The sequence below is a fragment of the Phyllobates terribilis genome, unplaced genomic scaffold (genome assembly GCF_046119375.1).
Source record: "Phyllobates terribilis strain yellow unplaced genomic scaffold, ASM4611937v1 Scaffold_1__5_contigs__length_1240528914, whole genome shotgun sequence".
Taxonomy (NCBI): Eukaryota; Metazoa; Chordata; class Amphibia; order Anura; family Dendrobatidae; genus Phyllobates; species Phyllobates terribilis.
The window spans coordinates 391,706,927-391,726,704 of record NW_027362761.1 but is presented as its reverse complement, the minus strand read 5'-3'; the positions used below and the strand labels follow the sequence as shown (position 1 = coordinate 391,726,704).

At 40.6% G+C, this 19,778-nt stretch overlaps 1 protein-coding gene across 4 annotated transcripts in view; it reads left to right on the top strand.

The window, feature by feature from the left end:
* MEGF10 (multiple EGF like domains 10) overlaps positions 1 to 19,778 on the top strand; it is a 132,630-nt gene that overhangs the window by 40,284 nt on the left and 72,568 nt on the right. For all 4 annotated transcript variants that reach the window (XM_073676625.1, XM_073676619.1, XM_073676614.1 and 1 more), the window contains 3 exons: positions 8,350 to 8,479; positions 11,214 to 11,315; positions 16,002 to 16,102. In XM_073676625.1, coding sequence (XP_073532726.1) covers positions 8,367 to 8,479; positions 11,214 to 11,315; positions 16,002 to 16,102 — 316 coding nt within the window. In that variant the 5' untranslated portion in view covers positions 8,350 to 8,366. The remainder of the gene's footprint in view (positions 1 to 8,349; positions 8,480 to 11,213; positions 11,316 to 16,001; positions 16,103 to 19,778) is intronic.

The window sequence follows — 19,778 nt, the reverse complement described above, 5'->3', positions numbered from 1 at the left end:
TGAAGGAAATCAGGTCTTCAGTCAGTGCTATGCATTTGTCAGTGTAAACAGGAGACCTTGTTTGGACAGGGCAGCGGCTCTTCTGGGAAAGAGTGCAAGCTGCTTTTGACTTTAGAACATGGGTGTGAATTTTAGCTCTACTAGTATAAGCTTTATAAACTTCTGCCAAAACCAGGCTTGTGGACACAGTCAGGGTGAGCTCTTGTATAAAATAAATACAACTTTTGCAGAAGCCTCGGTATCAATAAACCTGTTACTATAAGAGCATTTGGCCCATCAGTCACATCTTTATTAAGCCCCACAGTGAGTCCTTTGTTAGCGTTGAGTGTACCATACATTGAAGTCAATCACTACTAAGTGTTAACACCAGTTGTTGCATTTTAAATAGATGGTGGTCCTGTAAGACGCCTTCAAATTGGAAAGATACTAAAGTCCACATATTCCATTTTAGCTCCAAGTAAAACCATGATTTCAGCAATTCACTACTATGGAAATTATTTGAGCTCAAAATTTACATACAGTGTTATCATTTGAAAAAAATGAAGAATTGTAACTTGTATAGAGTATTATATTTTGGGGTATAATGTGTTTGTGATAAAGTATTTAGCTCAGAATAAAGCTAGGGGTTTATCTTAGGGGGGCAAAACATCTGATTGGCCCCTAGCCGGTAACCCTGATTACAACTATATTGGGACACCCTAATTGTGGGCATAGGGAAACCTCAGCAGATGGCCCAGCTGGTATTGAAAAAAAGCTACACAAAGACCAACACATTATTACCGCCATTTGGTGACATATAGTGGTAGATATAAGTCCTGCAGAACATGTAGGAGATTACAGTACAGTTATATATAGTGACTTACAGCTGACGTTCTTTTTGATAGTCGTTCACTTTTCCCGTCTTTTCCAACTGACCCAGACGGACATGACAACTTCTTGCAGCCAGGAGTCGTCTGCAGAGTTTACTACAAAGACACATCTGACTTCTCACATTTCCAATACTATCCCCATCTATACCCAACCTGCACAAACTACTCATCCTGGTATCACCCCAATACTGAGCCATTGCTGACGTATGTGTCCCTATTACTGCAGCTGCTGTGTGGCGCAACAACAGTGCTCCTCTTACTGCCCCACATAATAATGCCCACCACTGTGCCCCTTACATAGTAATAATGCGTCCTTTGTACCCTATAGATGGTAAAATTGCCCCCTATAAAATATGAATGCCCTATGCAAGAGCTCTAGAAAACAGTGCCCACGTTTTGCCCCTAGTAATACATAATGCCTCTGTGCACCTTTGATGGTGACTGTACTCTGAGTGTCCCTATAACAATAATGCTTCTTAAGTGCCCACTTAACATTTAATAATGTTCCCTTAGTCTCCCCATGTACAGCTCCTCTATACACAAGTATGATGAGCCTATAGCACCCCTATACGCAGTATTATGCCCCCACAGCTCCCCTATACAGAGTGTGGTGGACCCAAAGCTCCCCTATACAGAGTATGGTGGGTCCACAGCTCCCCTATACTCAGTATGATGGGCCAAGAGCTCGCCTATACACAGTATAATTCCCCCACAGCTCCCCTATATACGGTATAATAGGTCCAGAGATCCTCTATACACAGTATCATCCCCCCACTACTCGCCTATACTTAGCATGATGTCCCCACTACGCCCCCAAAACACAGTATAATGACCCTCTCAGTAGCCCTCACACTGTATAATGGCCCCGACAGTAGAAACCACACTGTATAATGGCCTCCACAGTAGTCCCGACACTTTATGATGGCCCCCAAAGTAGACCTCAAACTGTATAATAGTCCATGCATTAGCTTTCACACTGTATAATAGCTCCCAGGGTAGGCACCCAAACTGTGTAATGGCCCCCACATTAGCTCACACACTCACTGTATAATGGCCCCCACAATTTTAGGAACCTCCACCGATGTCCCTACAATGTATGAAAGCCCCCCACAGTGTAAGAGCCCCCCACACTGTATGAGGGCCCTCAAAGTAATCCACACACTGTAGTATTGCCCCACAGTAGTCCACAAATTGTATAATGGCCCCCATATTACCTCTCACATTGTATAATGGCCCATGCATTAGCCCCCAAATTGTAAAATGGCTCTCACATTAGCCCCCAAACTGTATAATGACCACCCCATTAGCCTGTAAAATGAATAATGGTCATCACACTTTATGAGGGCCCCCTTCAGTAGTCCCTACAATGTATGAGGGCACCCCCACTGTTTCAGGGTCCCCACAGTAATCTCCACATTGTATGAGGTCCTCCATAATTTATGATGCCCTCACAGTTACACCACAAACATTATATAAAATAAAAAACATCATATACTCACCTAATTCAAGAAACCAGGATACTGATGAGGGCCTTGTGGACCAATGCGCTGATGTTATAGTACCGATACAGGCCATTAGGCTCCTGGGGTGGCACGATGACATTACCACGCGGAGACTCTGAAGTCCTTTGTCTGCGTCGGCGCCTCCACCAGTGCATCACTCTGTCATTCTGTAGACCGCAGGCTTAAACTGACCTGCAGTCTGCAGAATGGAGAGCAGTAGTGCGGGGAGATTATGTCTCCCTGCTCTACATCAGAACTTAACTATATCGGCATGCTCTGGGTGGGCCCCTCTGAGTGTAGGGCCCAGGGCGACTGCACCCTCTGCCGCCCGTTACGCTACTGACATAGCTAAATAAAAACTTAGCAATATATACTACATGCACAAAGGTATTAGAACACTCCTCTTAATCATTGAATTCAGGTTTTTCAGTCCCATTACCACAGGTGTATAAAATCCCGCCCCTAGCCATACAGTCTGCCGTTACTAACATTTGTAAAAGAATGGTTCATTTTAAAGAGCTCACTAAAATCAAATATGGTCCTGTAATAAGACGCCAGTGTCTGTCAAGTCAGTTCATGAAAATTCTTTACTTTTAAAAATTCTGCAATCAACTGTAAGTGGTATTATTGAAAGGTGAAAACTTTTAGGAGCTTTAGTGGAGTTGCCAAGTGATGAATAGTGCATAAAAGACACCAATCTATCATTAATATCGGTACAGAACTGTGTGCCTGGAGTTTCATATAATAGGTTTTCATGGCCCTGCAGCTCCTTGCCCCACAACATCAAGCATAATGCCAAGAGTCTGCATACAGCATGCCGGCACCGGACTCTGGAACCATGTTCTTTGGAGTGTTGAATCGCACTTCTGTCTCTGGTAGTCTGATGGATCTATCTGGGTCTGGCAAATGGCAGGAGAATGTTACCTGTCTGAACACATTGTGCCAACTGTAAAATTTGGTGTGGGAGGGAAAATGATATGGGGTTGTTTGTCAAGGGTTGGCCTTGGCACCTACATTGTATTGAAGGGAAATCCTAATGCTTCAGAATTTCAAGACATTTTGGACAGTTGTATCTTCCAACTTTGTGGGAACAGTTTGTGAAAGGCCCCTTTCTGTTCTATCATGACTGTGCCCCAGTGCACAAAGCAGAACTTGACTGGCCACACAAAACCCTGAGCTCAACCTCATCAAACACCTTTAGGATAAACCAGAACAGAGATTGCAAGCCAGGGCCTCTTGTCCAATATCAGTGATTGACCTCCCAAATATTCTTCTGGATGAATGGGAAAAAATTCCCACAGATACAGACACTTCCCCGAAGAGTGGAAGCTGCAATAGCTGCAAAAAGGCGGTTGGGAGGGCGGTGGGTGGGGGAACCACATCCATACTAATGCCTTTGGATGTTTTAAATGTTCTTGTAAGTGTAAAATGTACAATTAGGTCCATACATATTTGGACAGAGACAACATTTTTCTAATTTTGGTTCTAGACATTACCACGATGAATTTTAAACAAAACAATTCAGATGCAGTTGAAGTTCAGACTTTCAGCTTTCATTTGAGGGTATCCACATTGAAATTGGATGAAGGGTTTAGGAGTTTCAGCTCCTTAACATGTGCCACCCTGTTTTTAAAGGGACCAAAAGTAATTGGACAGATTAAATAATTGTAAATAAATGTTCATTTCTAGTACTTGGTTGAAAACCCTTTGTTGGCAATGACTGCCTGAAGTCTTGGACATCACCAGACGCTGTGTTTCCTCCTTTTTGATGCTCTGCTAGGCCTTCACTGCTGTGGTTTTCAGTTGCTGTTTGTTTGTGGGCCTTTCTGTCTGAAGTTTAGTCTTTAACAAGTGAAATGCATGCTCAATTGAGTTGAGATCAGGTGACTGACTTGGCTATTCAAGAATATTCCACTTCTTTGCTTTAATAAACTCCTGGGTTGCTTTGGCTTTATGTTTTGGGTCATTGTCCATCTGTAGTATGAAACGACGACCAATCAGTTTGGCTGCATTTGGCTGGATCTGAGCACACAGTATGGCTCTGAAGACATTAGAATTCATTCGGCTGCTTCTGTCCTGTGTCACATCATCAATAAACACTAGTGACCCAGTGCCACTGGCAGCCATGCATGCCCAAGCCATCACACTGCCTCCGCCGTGTTTTACAGATGATGTGGTATGCTTTGGATCATGAGCTGTACCACGCCTTCGCCATACTTTTCTCTTTCCATCATTCTGGTAGAGGTTGATCTTGGTTTCATCTGTCCAAAGAATGTTCTTCCAGAACTGTGCTGGCTTTTTTAAATGTTTTTTAGCAAAGTCCAGTCTAGCCTTTTTATTCTTGATGCTTATGAGTGGCTTGCACTGTGCAGTGAACCCTCTGTATTTACTTTCATGCAGTCTTCTCTTTATGGTAGATTTGGATATTGATACGCCTACCTCCTGGAGAGTGTTGTTCACTTGGTTGGCTGTTGTGAAGGGGTTTCTCTTCACCATGGAGATTATTCTGCGATCATCCACCACTGTTGTCTTCCGTGGGCACCCAGGTCTTTTTGCATTGATGAGTTCACCAGTGCTTTCTGTCTTTCTCAGGATGTACCAAACTGTAGATTTTGACACTCCTAATATTGTAGCAATTTCTCAGATGGGTTTTTTCTGTTTTTTGCAGCTTAAGGATGGCTTGTTTCACCTGCATGGAGAGCTCCTTTGACTGCATGTTTACTTCACAGCAAAACCTTCCAAATGCAAGCACCACACCTCAAATCAACTCCAGGCCTTTTATCTGCTTAATTGAGAATGACATACCAAAGGGATTGTCCACACCTGTCCATGAAATAGCCTTGGAGTCAATTGTCCAATTACTTTTGATCCCTTTAAAAACAGGGTGGCACATGTTAAGGAGCTGAAACTCCTAAACCCTTCATCCAATTTTAATGTGGATACCCTCAAATGAAAGCTGAAAGTCTGAACTTCAACTGCATCTGAATTGTTTTGTTTAAAATTCATTGTGGTAATGTCTAGAACCAAAAGTAGAAAAATGTTGTCTCTGTCCAAATATATATGGACCTAACTGTAGATATCCCACTCATTTTATCCATACACTGTATAATGTAAAACCACAATTATATGTCCCAATGCTTCCTCCTCAGTTATTGCTACTTACACAATGAGGAATTTAAAAACTAGCCTTCTATTCTGCTGGTGACCCACAAGAAGCTCTAAATATATAATTAATAAGTTGGTGTTATAGCCCCCACTTAATTTCCCACAGTTTATCGTGTGCATGAAATAAAGGCATAATTAATTATATTTTGCTACTGCTGTGAACAAGCTGAAAACAAATTCTGAGATGTTTCTAATTTGAGTTGTTTGTAGTATAAGGGCTGCAATCGGGATAGCGATCTGTAATTTAACCCAGCGGTAAAGATAATAACAGACAGCACAGTCATGAAACGACTTTAACTTCATGTGATTCAGAATTTGTTCGTAAAAATTTGTTTATGATGTGGATTTATTGAGTTAATCACGGTAGGGTCTCATGTGCATGGCAACATTTTGAAAATGTGGTCTGTATATCCTTACAGTTTGGTATACCAAATGGGTCCTAGAAGAAAGAATATCTGTCATATTGCGCCTTCATATTAAATCAGAGGCTCACAGAGATACAGTACACCACACGGAGCTGTAAAATCGTCATGTGAATGAGGCCATATTGAAAGATAAATTGACTGCATACATTTTTGCTCAGAAGTCACTTTATGCTTTTTACTGAACTTTACTTTATGCTTAATGAACAGATGCGACCCTTTATGATATAGAAAAGAACTCTCTGCACCATGGGCATCCACATCATTTGCCATCCTGCAATGCTTGGCAGGTTTTGGGGTCTTCCCAAAGCCAATGTATGATCGAGGAAGAACTCAGTAGTGAAACCGACTATGAGCAACCTGATTTACACCTCATTTAGATGCTTGTTTATCGCTAGTAAGGACCGCGACATCAGGATTGACCAGGAGTCTCCTGACACAAACTCAGCAGCCCCATAGGCAATGGTGAGACTCTTGAGTTCAGGTCAGGAGACCTGTGGGTACAGACCGGAAGTCACAGTCCATACTGTGAGAGACAGACGTCCGAATGAGACCTAGGCTATGTGCTTTTGTTCAGTATTTGATTGCAGAAATTTCTGAAAGGTTTCTGCATCTCTTGGCAGCAAAAACATTGCGTCAAAAATGCGCCTTTTGCCACTATTTTGGTGCGTTTTTGATGTTTTTTTTATGCGTTTTTTAATGTGTTTTTTGATTTTTTTTTGTAGAGCAATGAATTCTTTTTGGAGCTAAATAAAGATATTTGAAAAATATCTTAGTAATAATAGTAAAGGAGAGACATCTATAAGACGCCCCCAAACCCGTAGTAAAGTTTTTGAAATAAAGACACGGCCAGAATAAAGTATTTTATTTTAAATAAAATTCCACATGGTTTTTATCATTTATTGAAAAATAAAAAACACCATTACACTCACCTGCTGCCCATTCTGCTGAAGCCATTGTCACCTGTAAAAAAAGCAAAAATAAAAAACAACCATAACCTTCACCTGTCCGCCATGATGACATAATCCAGTGTCCCATGATGATCTGGGTCACTTCTACGGCAGTCACACCAGCAATCACTGGTGTGACTGTTCTAGATGACAGCACTCTATACATTGACAGGAGTGTAACGCTGAGCGCAAAGACAGAGGTCACATGAATTCATCAACTGATGATCAGCTGATAAGCTCCGGTGACCTCACTTACTGCATCAGTGCTGCATGAGAAATTTTTCACGCAGCACCGATGCCGTAAGTGAGCTCACCGGAGCTCTCAGCTGATTTAACTGCATTGACCTTTGTCTTGGCAGCTCAGTGCTATTCACTGCCGGGAGCGATCGCGCTACTGTCAGTGTATAGAGTGCTGCCAGGTGATCGGATCGCCGTGGGACACTTGTCATGACGACGGTAGGTGAGTATGAATTGTTTTTTATTGTAATAGCAATTTATTTTAACTTCTTTCTTACATGGAGCACAGGCGTCGGCTGAGGAGTCTCTCCTCAGCTGCGCCTGTAGGATGATGGGAGGAGTAGTCTCCCGCAGGCAATTCTTTGTGCATTTTTGCCGTGTTTTTGACTCATTGATTAGAATTTAGTCAGTCAAATATTCAGCAAGAATCCGCAAATAATTTTATACCTGGCGGTTTTGCTGTGGATTTGGCTGACTATTGAAGTCAATGTGTGAAAAACGCTGCAAAAATGCACAAATTGACATGCTGCAAATTTAAATGCAATGACAATCCTGACAGGAAAATTCCTGATCATGAGTACAGCACTTTAGGATTGTCATTGCATTAGCACATGGATTACCTAGCGTTTTTGGCCCATTGCCACGCGGAAAAAAGGCAGCAAAAACGCACAGTGTGCACATAGCCTTAAATTGATCTACAGAATGAGGAATTGTCCAAACCCGTTACACTCTTTAAGGTGATAGGTAAACTAACAGATCGGTGTGAAAAGTTTTCTGCAATGCCCTTCATGCATGGCTTTTATTTAATAGTGTATCGACTATATTGTACTTTTTACGAGAGTGCCAATAAAATGTCAGCATAGCGTTACACTTCAATGTGAAATGGAGAAATTAAAGAAGTTCTCTAGGTGCTATCATTGCTATATCCATGTTACCAAAGGCAACACATCTATTCTTCTTGATCCATTTTTTATATGTGACCTTTTATAAAAGGATTACGTTCAAAAGTAATTATCTGTTCTGTCTGACTTCCACCATGCTGCAGCTGTCCATAATTTTTCATACCTTGTAATTAACAGATGGTAAGTTCTTCTGTGACTTGATAAATGACCTCACAGGTGAACTATGTAGTTTATACATTATTATTATTTGTGCGTAGTTACAATGGTTACATATTACCATGGGTAATTGTCTCTTTCAACAGGTCTTTCGTGCAAAAAGATGTTGTCAATATCTCACTGGCATGGGCTCTTTGCATTAGTTTTGTACCAATGGCTTGGAATTTCTTTCTCTCTCAACCTCGAGGATCCAAATGTGTGTAGCCACTGGGAAAGGTAAGCCTGTATCTAACGGGGGAACTGATGTCAAACTGATCTGTTTATAACAGAAACCGTAATGCAGTTTGACAGACACCAATGATACCCAACAGGACCCATTAGTAGTATTTAGTCATGGTGGCTGTCATTTTCATGGGAAAAATAGCTCCAGATACTTATTTTCCATGGGTTGCCCCAATGTAGTAGATGGTGATTTATGGTAATTAGTCCAAATGTTTACAAATATTTACAATATGTAAATAGTCTTAATTATAATAAATCAAACTGATTCTTTCATTAAAAATATCTTTCTCTCCTCTCTATATAAGAAAGAAAATTCTGCAATGCCTATAAGCCACATCCCCAGTAGACAATAAGTCAATATCAACAGTTCAATGGAATGGGCTTCTGGCTATTTCATTCATAAATTACACTACCCATAGACTTGTGTTGCTGTCTTGGAGCATTTTATTTGATCTGCCTATATCTCAGTTCTTTGTTGCCTTTTTCAATTATAGTTTCTATTGTACTTCTAATATATACAGACTGGGAAGTAAATTGTGCAATGTATTTGCAAAGCTGAAAGAAAGAGACCCAATTCTTTCTAACTCTTGCTTTTTCTAACTTGCATTTTGATGAACCAACAAAGATATTAAAGGTAGGATTAAACAGCAAATATCTAATATTTTATGGAAAATGCTTCCTATATAATTCAGAGACTTCCTAGAACAGTATAGAAAAAGGGACTCTCAGGACCAACAACGAAGACTTGTAAACTATAAAATGATGGATGTTTTCTTGCTCTCCATTTTCTAGGAACTGATTTGTGTGAAAATATCAGTAGGCAAAATCATGACTTTGGATATGGGATGGCCCCTCACTCTGCAATATAACAACTCAACCTACTTAGACTATGGAATAATACACAAAACATTTACTTTGGGTGCCAAAATGGACACAGCTTATTTTTAAGTCACAGGACTGAAACAATGCCTGGTGGAGTCATGTAAAATGCTAGGTCATTTGGACTCACGGATATTGTAAGATCCCCATCTGTCTTAGCATCGGGACAGAATGCAATATAAGGGTGACAAGCTGTGACTTGCCATTCTAGCAGAACCAGTCTACTACATGGGCACCAATGGCCTTAATGAGCATCCTCACTCCAGATCTCAACCACCATGCCACCTGGATGACATTACCATTACGACATCCTTCAGATTTTGGCCACTTCCAAAGCTCAGCCTGTTCATTGCCATGAGGTATAACATGTTTTATTAGGTAAAAATTAGACCACCTTAACTTCTACCAGATTTTTTGTGCACTTAATTCAGTGCCTCAAATGTACAATTGATGCGCCTAGGGGATGGGGACGACTCGGCGCCCGGGCCTTGTTGTTGATTTTGGGGGATGCCGCGGTGGCCGGCTCCCGTGCCCGTACCCTGGGGTCACTCTTAAAAAGGGGGAAAGGTTATTGGGATAGGGAAATGTTCATGACGCCACCTGTGGTGCCTGGTGAGGATCACCAGCGCTGCTACAGTCCTCTGAGGCCGGGGGTCAGGCAGCTTAGTAGGTGCGGCTCCCCACAGGTGGAGCGGGGCCTCAGGGCAGCGTAGGAAAAGGGATGCAGGACAGAGGGGACCGAGCCGGGTCAGGAGAAGAATAGGCACACTCACAACAGTTCACTTCAGTACCTTTACTGGTGGTGTTTCAGGCACGATCCAGGGCACTGTAGGGTGAAGGGTGCATTTCAGGACTCTCCCCAGTGAGCGGGTGTGGGGCCTCCTGTTTCTTGCCTTTTCCTGGTAAGTTTATGACCTGCCTGGAGCTAGGCCTAACTTGGTCTCTGTCTGGCACCTGCTGACCTGGTGGTAGGGCCTTCTGTTGGAGATCACACTCCCTGGTCTCTTGGGCCTCTGTGATTCCTGACCCTGGGATAACGGTCAGCTTCTGGTATTCCTGGGACTTGTAGTTCGCCAGGGATTCCGGTTGTTTCTGCTGGTCCTAGAGATCCTTGCAGACACGGACCCGGTGTCCGGTATATGGTCTTGGGGTGAGCTGGCTAAGCTCCTCTGCCCCCTATGCAGCTCGCTTACTCCACTCGCCTTCGGCCACGCTCGGGGCCCTCACTAGGCTTCACACTGGCAGTAAGCCTCGCTACTCTTCACCGCTCTTATGGCGTCGGCACACCTTAGGCTCACTAGTCTGAGCTTTATGAGTCTGAACTCTCTCTAGAGGGACTGGAACTACCTCTGTCCCCTGAGGAAACTGTTCTCTAGACTGTAGGTCCCAGACTGCCCTGCCTAGCTCCACCTTCCCTATTTATATCCCTAACGGGCTCCCTCTGGTGGTCTGAGGTGGAAGGTGGAGGTGTGTGAATGCTATGAGGGCCTCTTGTGGAGGAATCCGTCCATGCACCTCTCTAGGATCTGTGGCACCAATGCGCAGCAGGGCACCACACAATGTATCTACGAGTATCTACGAGTACAATGTATTTATCTCGCATGTAATATATAACTATAAGCTATGAAAAAGAGTGACAAAACATGGCAAACCGCAGATTTAGAAAGATTCATGCTACATCACTCCATAAGGGAAAATTGTGGAGAAAATCATGAAGGATTACCCTACCCATAGACCCATGGCCTTGGAAGAATAACATTAACATATCATACTCATAATAGATTTTTACAGGGCATCAAATATTAAATGGCAGTCTCAAAAAATCTAATTGTAATGCATATTTTTACAGCTATTCTGTAACAGTTCAGGAATCGTATGCACATCCATTTGACCAGGTCTATTACACCAGCTGCACAGATATACTGAATTGGTTCAAATGCACAAGACACAGGTAAGCTGTTCTGTAATCACCAATCAATCCTACCCAGTATATTATTGTCAGCTATGCACTGTACATGTTACATTATAATTGCCCCATTTTTTCTTGGGCACATGGTAAATGCTTTGACTTTAATATAAATGTGTATAGTCAGCAGTGAGGTGCTGCAGGGATCGGTGCTAGGACCGATTCTTTTTAACCTCTTTATTAATGACATTGGGGATGGGATTGAGAGTAAAGTGTCAGTTTTTGCTGATGACACCAAACTATGTAAGATATTAAAATCTGATCTTGACATTATGATATTGCAGAACGATCTGGATAATATGACTGAATGGGCAAACACTTAGCAGATGAGGTTTAATGTAGATAAATGTAGAGTAATGCACCTAGGACCGAGTAATCCTATTGCTGCATACACATTAAATGGAAGTATACTCGGGACTACAGAACAGGAGAAGGATTTGGGTATTTTGCTTACGAGTAAGCTGAGCAGCAGTACTCAATGTCAAGCAGCTGCCGCAAAAGCAAACAAGATTTTAGGATGTATAAAAAGAGAAATAAAATCTCGCGATCCCAAAGTATTGTTGCCCCTTTATAAATCACTGGTGAAGCCACCTCTGGAATATGGGATCCAGTTTTGGGCTCCACATTTTAAAAAGGATATTCAGAAGTTAAAGTCAGTTCAAAGGCGGGCAACTAGATTATTACAAGGGATGGAAGGCCTCTCATATGATGAGAGGTTGAAAAAGTTGAGCTTGTTTAGCTTAGAAAAAAGACGCCTCAGAGGAGATGTCATTTATATGTATAAATATATGTGTGCTCAATACAAAGGACTGGCACATGACTTATTCCTTCCAAAGACCATACTAAGGACCAGGGGGCACTCATTACGGGTGGAAAAAAGGCGATTCTGGCAGCTAAACAGGAAAGGGTTCTTTACAGTCAGAGTAGTCAGACTGTGGAATGCCGACCACAAGAGTTAGTAATGGCCGACACTATAACAGCTTTCAAAAAAGGACTGGATGACTTCCTCGATACACATAACATTGTGGGCTACAGTTAAATTAGACAAAATGTGCAATTGGGGAGGAAGGTTGAACTTGATGGACCTAGGTCTTTATTCAACCTATGTTACTATGTAACTACAAGTGCATCTCACTTAATTAGAATATCATCAAAACGTTTATTTATTTCAGTTCTTCAATACAAAAAGTGAAACTCATATATTATATAGAGTCATTACTAACACAGTGATCTATTTCAAGTGTTTATTTCTGTTAATGTTGATGATTATGGCTTACAGCCAATGAAAACACAAAAGTCATTATCTCAGTAAATTAAAATACTTTATAACAACAGCTTGAAAAATGATTTTAAAATCCGAAATGTTGGCCTACTGAAATTTTTGTTCAGTAAATGCACTCAATACTTGGTCGGGGCTCCTTTTGCATCAATTACTGCATCAATGCGGTGTGGCATGGAGGCGATCAGCCTGTGGCACTGCTGAGGTTTTATGGAAGCCCAGGTTGCTTTGATAGCAGCCTTCAGCTCGTCTGCATTGTTGGGTCTGGTATCTCTCATCTTTCTCTTGACAGGTCAGGCGAGTTTGCTGGCCAATCAAGCACAGTGATACTGTTGTTTTTAAACCAGGTATTGGTACTTTTGGCAGTGTGGACAGGTGCCAAGTCCTGCTGAAGAATGAAATTTCCATTTCCAAAAAGTTTGTCGGCAGAGGGAAGAATGAAGTGGTCTAAAATGTCCTGGTAGACGGCTGCACTGACTTTGGTCTTGATAAAACACAATGGACCTACACCAGCAGATGACATGGTTCCCCAAACCATGACTGATTGTGGAAACTCCCCACTAGACCTCAAGCAGCTTGGATTGTGGCCTCTCCACTCTTCCTTCAGACTCTGGGACCTGGATTTCCAAATGAAAATTGGAACTCTGGGACCTTGTGGAGTGTGTCAATGACTGCCTTCTGGACATCTGTCAAGTCAGCAGTCTTCCCCATGATTGTGGAGCCTACTGAAACAGACTAAGGGACCTTTTTAAACTTTTAGGAAGCCTTTGCAGGTGTTCTTTGTTAATTATTTTAATTTACTGAGATAATGACTTTTGTGTTTTCATTGGCTGTAAGCCATAATCATCAACATTAACAGAAATAAACACTTGAAATAGATCACTCTGTTTGCAATGACTCTATATAATATATGAGTTTCACTTTTTGTATTGAAGAACTGAAATAAATTAACTTTTTGATGATATTCTAATTTAGTGAGATGCACCTGTATGTATATGCCCTCTACTGATGTTCAAATACACTGCAGACTTTAGAATGTGAAATGGAGAGTAGACGATTCAAAAAGGTTTCATTAAAGTGAATGTGTCATCACAAAATTACCTAATTATCTAAATCAGGTTTCTGTGTTACATGTATTTTTTACATTTTTTTGCTATTTTTTTCATATCATGAACTGTATCAAAAACAAAATTAGTAATCTTGCATTTTTACACTGGCCACTAGGACTATTTTATACTTCTCGTCTAGGAATGAGCGGACCCGAACTTTAAAGTTCGTCGTTCGTACCGGACAGTCACTGTCCGGCGCTAAACGCCAAACATGGACTTTCTCCGAAAGTCCGTTGTAACGTTCGGAGTTCTGGGGGAAGTCTGAGAGAGACAGAATTTTCCCATTCAAAAGTATGGGTCCTCATTGTTTTCATTATGTTTGAGTTCTGGTTCAAGTTTGGGTATAGTTCTGATACCCGAACAAAACTTTTGAATAAAGTTCTGGTCGGGTACCAGAACCCGAAATTCCACAGGTCATCAGAGACAGGTAACATCTCTATACACAGCAGATAACACAGGATCCACCATTCACATTAGACGAGGTCATAGCTGACTCTGCTCCCTCTTTCTTCACAATGACTCTTTCACGCATATATTACATGCTTCAATAGAAAATATACCCCCTGTCTATTGCTTCTAATAAACATGTGAATTTCCTGAAAGAAGGAATTATGTGTCTAAAAAGTGTAAAAATTGCAAGATTGCTAATTTTTTTTCTTTTATTGCAGATTATGATTTGAAAAAAATGTATGTGAACATTTTAATATAGATTGTGATGTGGTAAAAAATAACATTGCAAAAAAATAAAAAATACTATATTAACATAAAAACAGGATTTAAACAATAGGTCATTTTCTATTGACATATTCCCTTTAAAGGCAATATGGTGGAGTTGTGTGTTCCCTGAATCAAAATCCCTTAAAACATCCTCCTTCTCCATACAACCATACTAAAATGATTGACTGAGGACATACAAACCAGAGAGGAGTGTTTCCAAACCAGGGGTCCCAGGAACCTATTGGTTCCTAGTGTACTAAATAGGGCAGTGACAACGCAGTGAGAAGATCTATGACGTTTACAATAGGGATTGGCAATGTGTCAGCTTTGCTCATAGATTCTTTGTAAAGTAGTAAAAACGTTTGAGGTAGGACTGGAGTGGAAACATTCTTCAGAAGTTCTCTTGAAGTAATAAGGTTTGGAATCATTGCCATAGAGACTTTTTTGTGGATGGTGATAACTTGTAAAGAGATCCCCTCCTTACCGTATGTATATACAACGTTAGAAATTTAGCATCAGGTGTATCTCAAAGCTCATGGAAAGGAGATTGACGACCACCTCCAGATGGAAGTCCTATATTAAAGGAAATCTGGGAGAATCTTAGGCGTAATAATAAGGTTTGTATATTCTCCGAATGTTGATTATTTTTCATGTCCTTTAAGTGTAAATACAAGGTTAGTTGCTACGTTATGCACTTTATGGGCATAATTCCATATAAAGTGCTCCTCTAGACTTGCATACCAACTGCTGTAAAACTGTGCAGTGGGTTATACCAGTGACCTATGCGTCTGTATCCAGTGAGGCACCATGTCTATCCTATAGAAGCTTAACCTTGATGCTATGCCACTAACTGGCTTAGATACTGTGTGATCAGTCTATGAAACTGGGACTTGCAGATGGTCTACCAGACATTAAATGGTAACATCCCTGAGAAATGAGGGTATGTGACTCAGGTACTGTGGGATCAGGGTATGAAGCTGCGGCTTGCAGATGGTCTACCAGACATTAGATGGTAATATCCCTGAGAAATGAGGGCATGTGACTCAGGTACTGTGTGATCAGGGTATGAAGCTGGGGCTTGCAGATGGTCTACCAGACATTAAATGGTAATATCCCTGAGAAATGAGGGTATGTGACTCAGGTACTGTAGGATCAGGCTATGAAGATGGGGCTTGCAGATGTTCTACCAGACATTAAGTCGCCAGAAATGAGGGTATGTGTCTCATACTGTGTGATCAGGCTGTGAACCTGGGGCTTGCAGATGGTCTACCAGACATAAAGTGGTGACATCCCAGAAGTCAGGGTCAGTAAGTGAGACCACAGAGGTATAACGTTTCAGAAACCTCAATTCTATAATGTAGCAAGCTGAATACAATATATTTCTACGTCATTTTCTTGTGACCCAGGACTCATTCACACATGTGTGGTAGCTCCTAGGAATCTTGAAGTAGAGGTGTCCTTTGTTCAGAAGAACACAATTCCACATTTGTCTTATACATTATTAAATATTCCACAATACATTAGCCAAACTTGGATTTCAAATGAGATTTTTTGTATTTTCTACAGAATTAGTTACCGCACTGCATATAGGCGTGGAGAAAAGACTATGTATAGACGTAAATCTCAGTGCTGCCCTGGGTTTTATGAAAGCAAGGACGTGTGTGTGCGTAAGTATTTTTTAAAAATTCTAAATAACTTTTGTACAGTTGATGTGCGGCTACCGTACCATATCATTAGAGGTTGTGTGGTGCAGGTTCTCTTGCATAATAGCCTATTTTTACAATTGCTTTGACCTGTCTCACCATGTGTTACTGTATATGACAGACTGGCCATAATGTAATAGTACTTACCACCTGTGGCTTGATAGAATAATGATATTGTGGGTTGTGAGGTTTCATTGATGACGTCTGTTTATAAATGTGATCGTGACCATGAACATTTGTCAAATCTAGCCAGAAATAAGACATGGGATTTCCCACTTCCTCTACCGCGGGCTCTTAACAGATGCTTCATTTATGTCTCATAACTTAGTGGATGGTGTCCAACGATGCGTAAATCATATTTTTTGGTCACTTTACTCTTGACTTGGTATCATCTCCACTGACCACAAGTATTGACTACTGCAAAGGTCAGTGTGGTAGTCAGCAAATGTCATTGACTTTAAAAACCATTGGATTTCGTGTCTTATTGTACAGATATGTTGAATTAAAGGGATTATGTCTGAAACTTGATTAGCTTTTATTGCCAGAGGAAGCCACGCTTACCTGTACATTCATGGATGTGCCTGTTCCACCAAAGCAAAAGCTGCCATTACAGAGAAGCTCCATATTCTGTCTCATAACAGGGAGTCTCTAGTGGGGACCCCACTCTGTCATCTATATGGACAGGGTTATCTTCATAAGACAATCCCTTCAATAGTAACATTGTGATGCTGTATCATATACACCAATAAAATATTAGCATAAATATATGTTGGACTTATACTACAGTTACATCACTGTATCTAAATTTTAGCAATTTCCCTGTCATGTTGTGGCACTGCCTTCTGAACGCTATACATTTACTGCATGCTATACACATCATTTTTTAAAGGATTTCCTACAGCAGAACGCATGATTGACATCCGTGATGGTAAATACGTCCATTATTCTCTGTAATGCACAGAAATCACAGAATGGGAAAGTCTCTATCTCCTTTACACTTTATGCTCATTCTTCTGTGACTGACAGGAGCAGATGTCTACACAATACTCTTCCAAGAGTTTGTCACAGAAGTTCAACCACATTTGTAAGCATACAGTATATATCTTTTCACAGCTTTTAGATATAGATAAAATAATGCACAAGCCTCGTATAGTAGAGCTTATATGTATGAATAGAGGATTTACCACCATAACACGTTTCCGCTTTATCATAAGTAAATCTTAGAAAAAAAATTGTTGCAGCGAAAGCAGACTAAAATAAAAGACAAAATGGCCAAATCCACCATAAGATCCAAACTACTTAAAGGGGTCAATAAGTAAATTCGGCAATGGGCTGCTATAGGGTGACTACAATGAGATAATACATACTAGTCACCCTTGCACTCGGCTCCCAGGCCCCAGACTTGCGGCTCCTGTGGTCTCTGCCAGGAACAGTAACCTCACTGACCATCAATGATCTGATGGCTGCAGCAACTGATTGGCTTCATGTTCAGGAGCTGCCAAACAGAGGCACTGGTGGTCAGTGATGTCATGGCTCGTGGCCTGGCAGAGACCATGGCAGTGCAGCATTGGAATGGGGCGATAACTGAAAGGAAGGGGGCAGATTATGCAATCTCTTATTATTTTAACCTCTTAATTTCCCACTGTGGAATTTACCTTTTCAGCAGAGTACCACTTTAAAGTCTACATGTCCTTTCACTCGGAAAATGTAAATAATTATGGCCAAGCTGCCCTCGTTCCCCACAAACAGTTACAGCTGCATTTGGTGCACATACTAGTCCAATACGTCTAAGAACTGTCAGACTCTCATAGACTGTGACTTGCCCTCCACTCTTTTTGAGTGAGCTGTTATCCTTTAGCAGCATTCTACCAGCACTATAGGAGCTGGAGATACATTTATCTCACTTCCCAGTATTCATTGATCTTGTCATTGTCCTTTAGCTGTTTGCTCTGAACTGAAAGCCTGTGTGACAGACAGGAGAGCAGACTAAGAGAGTCAAAGACCCGTTGCACTTTCTACAGTGTGTTTTGGTGTCTCTGCTGCCAGAGGTGGATTACACTTGACTGTGGGTAGTAGACAGCAAGTTAGACAGCAGGGAGAGCCATAGTGGTTGCCACTTTTCAAAGTAAGACAAAATAATTTAAAATTTAGTAAATTTGCAGATTGATATTTAGCAGATTGTGTATTTTGTTAGATCAATTTTAGTAATCATTTCAAGTTAGAAGAGTAGAAGACCATAATGAACCCTTAGTCATTAACGCATCAGTTTAAGGTCTCATGCCTATAACTGTATAATTGCTACATGTCTTCTTCTGAGCTTTGTACAGAACATTATATGGCAGTCATGCAGAAGTTCACAGAACTCATAGACCACCAGTACAGAACTCCATGCGCAATCATGCAAGTGAAACTCCACTGACCTACACAATAATAATTTGTTCCGAATAGTCATAAAGTCTTGTTCTGATTGATTTCTTGGCAAGAAAAAAAATGGGAAATGTTTGGTTAATTTTATTATTGAGCTGAAAATATGCTGCAAAACATAGCAACCCACTCTGAGAAAGTTATTGGTGCTATTATTAGTGAACACTAAATCCAGTATTGGAATTGGACATTCTTATGAAAGCTTGGTCATTATTTAGAATGGCGGGATAGGTAAAAAAATAAATCAATACAATAATAGGAGAATTAAAAAGTGTATATTGAGTGGAGTGTGCTCTACGTGTCATACATGAGTATTGACCCCTTACCGAAAAGTGATGTAATAATACGTCACATGTCAAGTGCCGGTAATGCCAGCTGTAATACATAGCCGGAATCTTGGTGTAACAATTACTAACAGCGGCTTTTAAATAACATGATCACTGATGAGCGTGTGCACTGGCTGGGCTCCCATTGATACCAATGGGTCATCATGGCAGCCAAGGCTGAAGGCTCCCACAGCTCCTATTTTTGACCTCATGTGAAGCACAGCACGTGGCTGACCTTCATAGGAGAATGTCATTTTGTCTATAAGCTGTAATAATGTAGTAGATCGCAGGTTCAAATCCGCTAAGGAGACTAAAAAATTCTAAAAAGTTTTTTTTTTAAATATGAAAATAATAATAATAATAAAAATAATGTAAATCATGTTATGCTTTCCTTTATTAATAACAAATACATAATAAAAAAATAAGCGTATTTGGTATCGTCATGTCCGAAAAGTTCAATATATAAAAAATAAAATGCATTAACCAAAATGGTAAATGTCAAAAAGAGAAAAAAAATGACATTTTTTGTCACCGCAACTCTCAAAAAAAAAAGTATTAAAAACAAGTCCTAATGCAGGTCAATGAACAGAAAAGTAAAAAAGGTTCTGGGTAATGAAACAGATCAATTTTTTATTTTTACAAAATTCAAGATATTTTTCACCACTTAAATAAAAAAAAAAGGTATCCATGTTTAGTAACACAGTAATCTTACTGACATGGAGAGTCACGTTGACAGGTTATTTTTAACTCAAAATGAACAACTTAAAAAGAAAATAGCAAAAAAAAAAAAACAATGGCTGAATAGCATTTTTTTCCATTTCACTGCATTTGAAATATTCTTTACAAATGATGGTAAAATGAATAGTGGCATTCACAACTACAATTTGTCC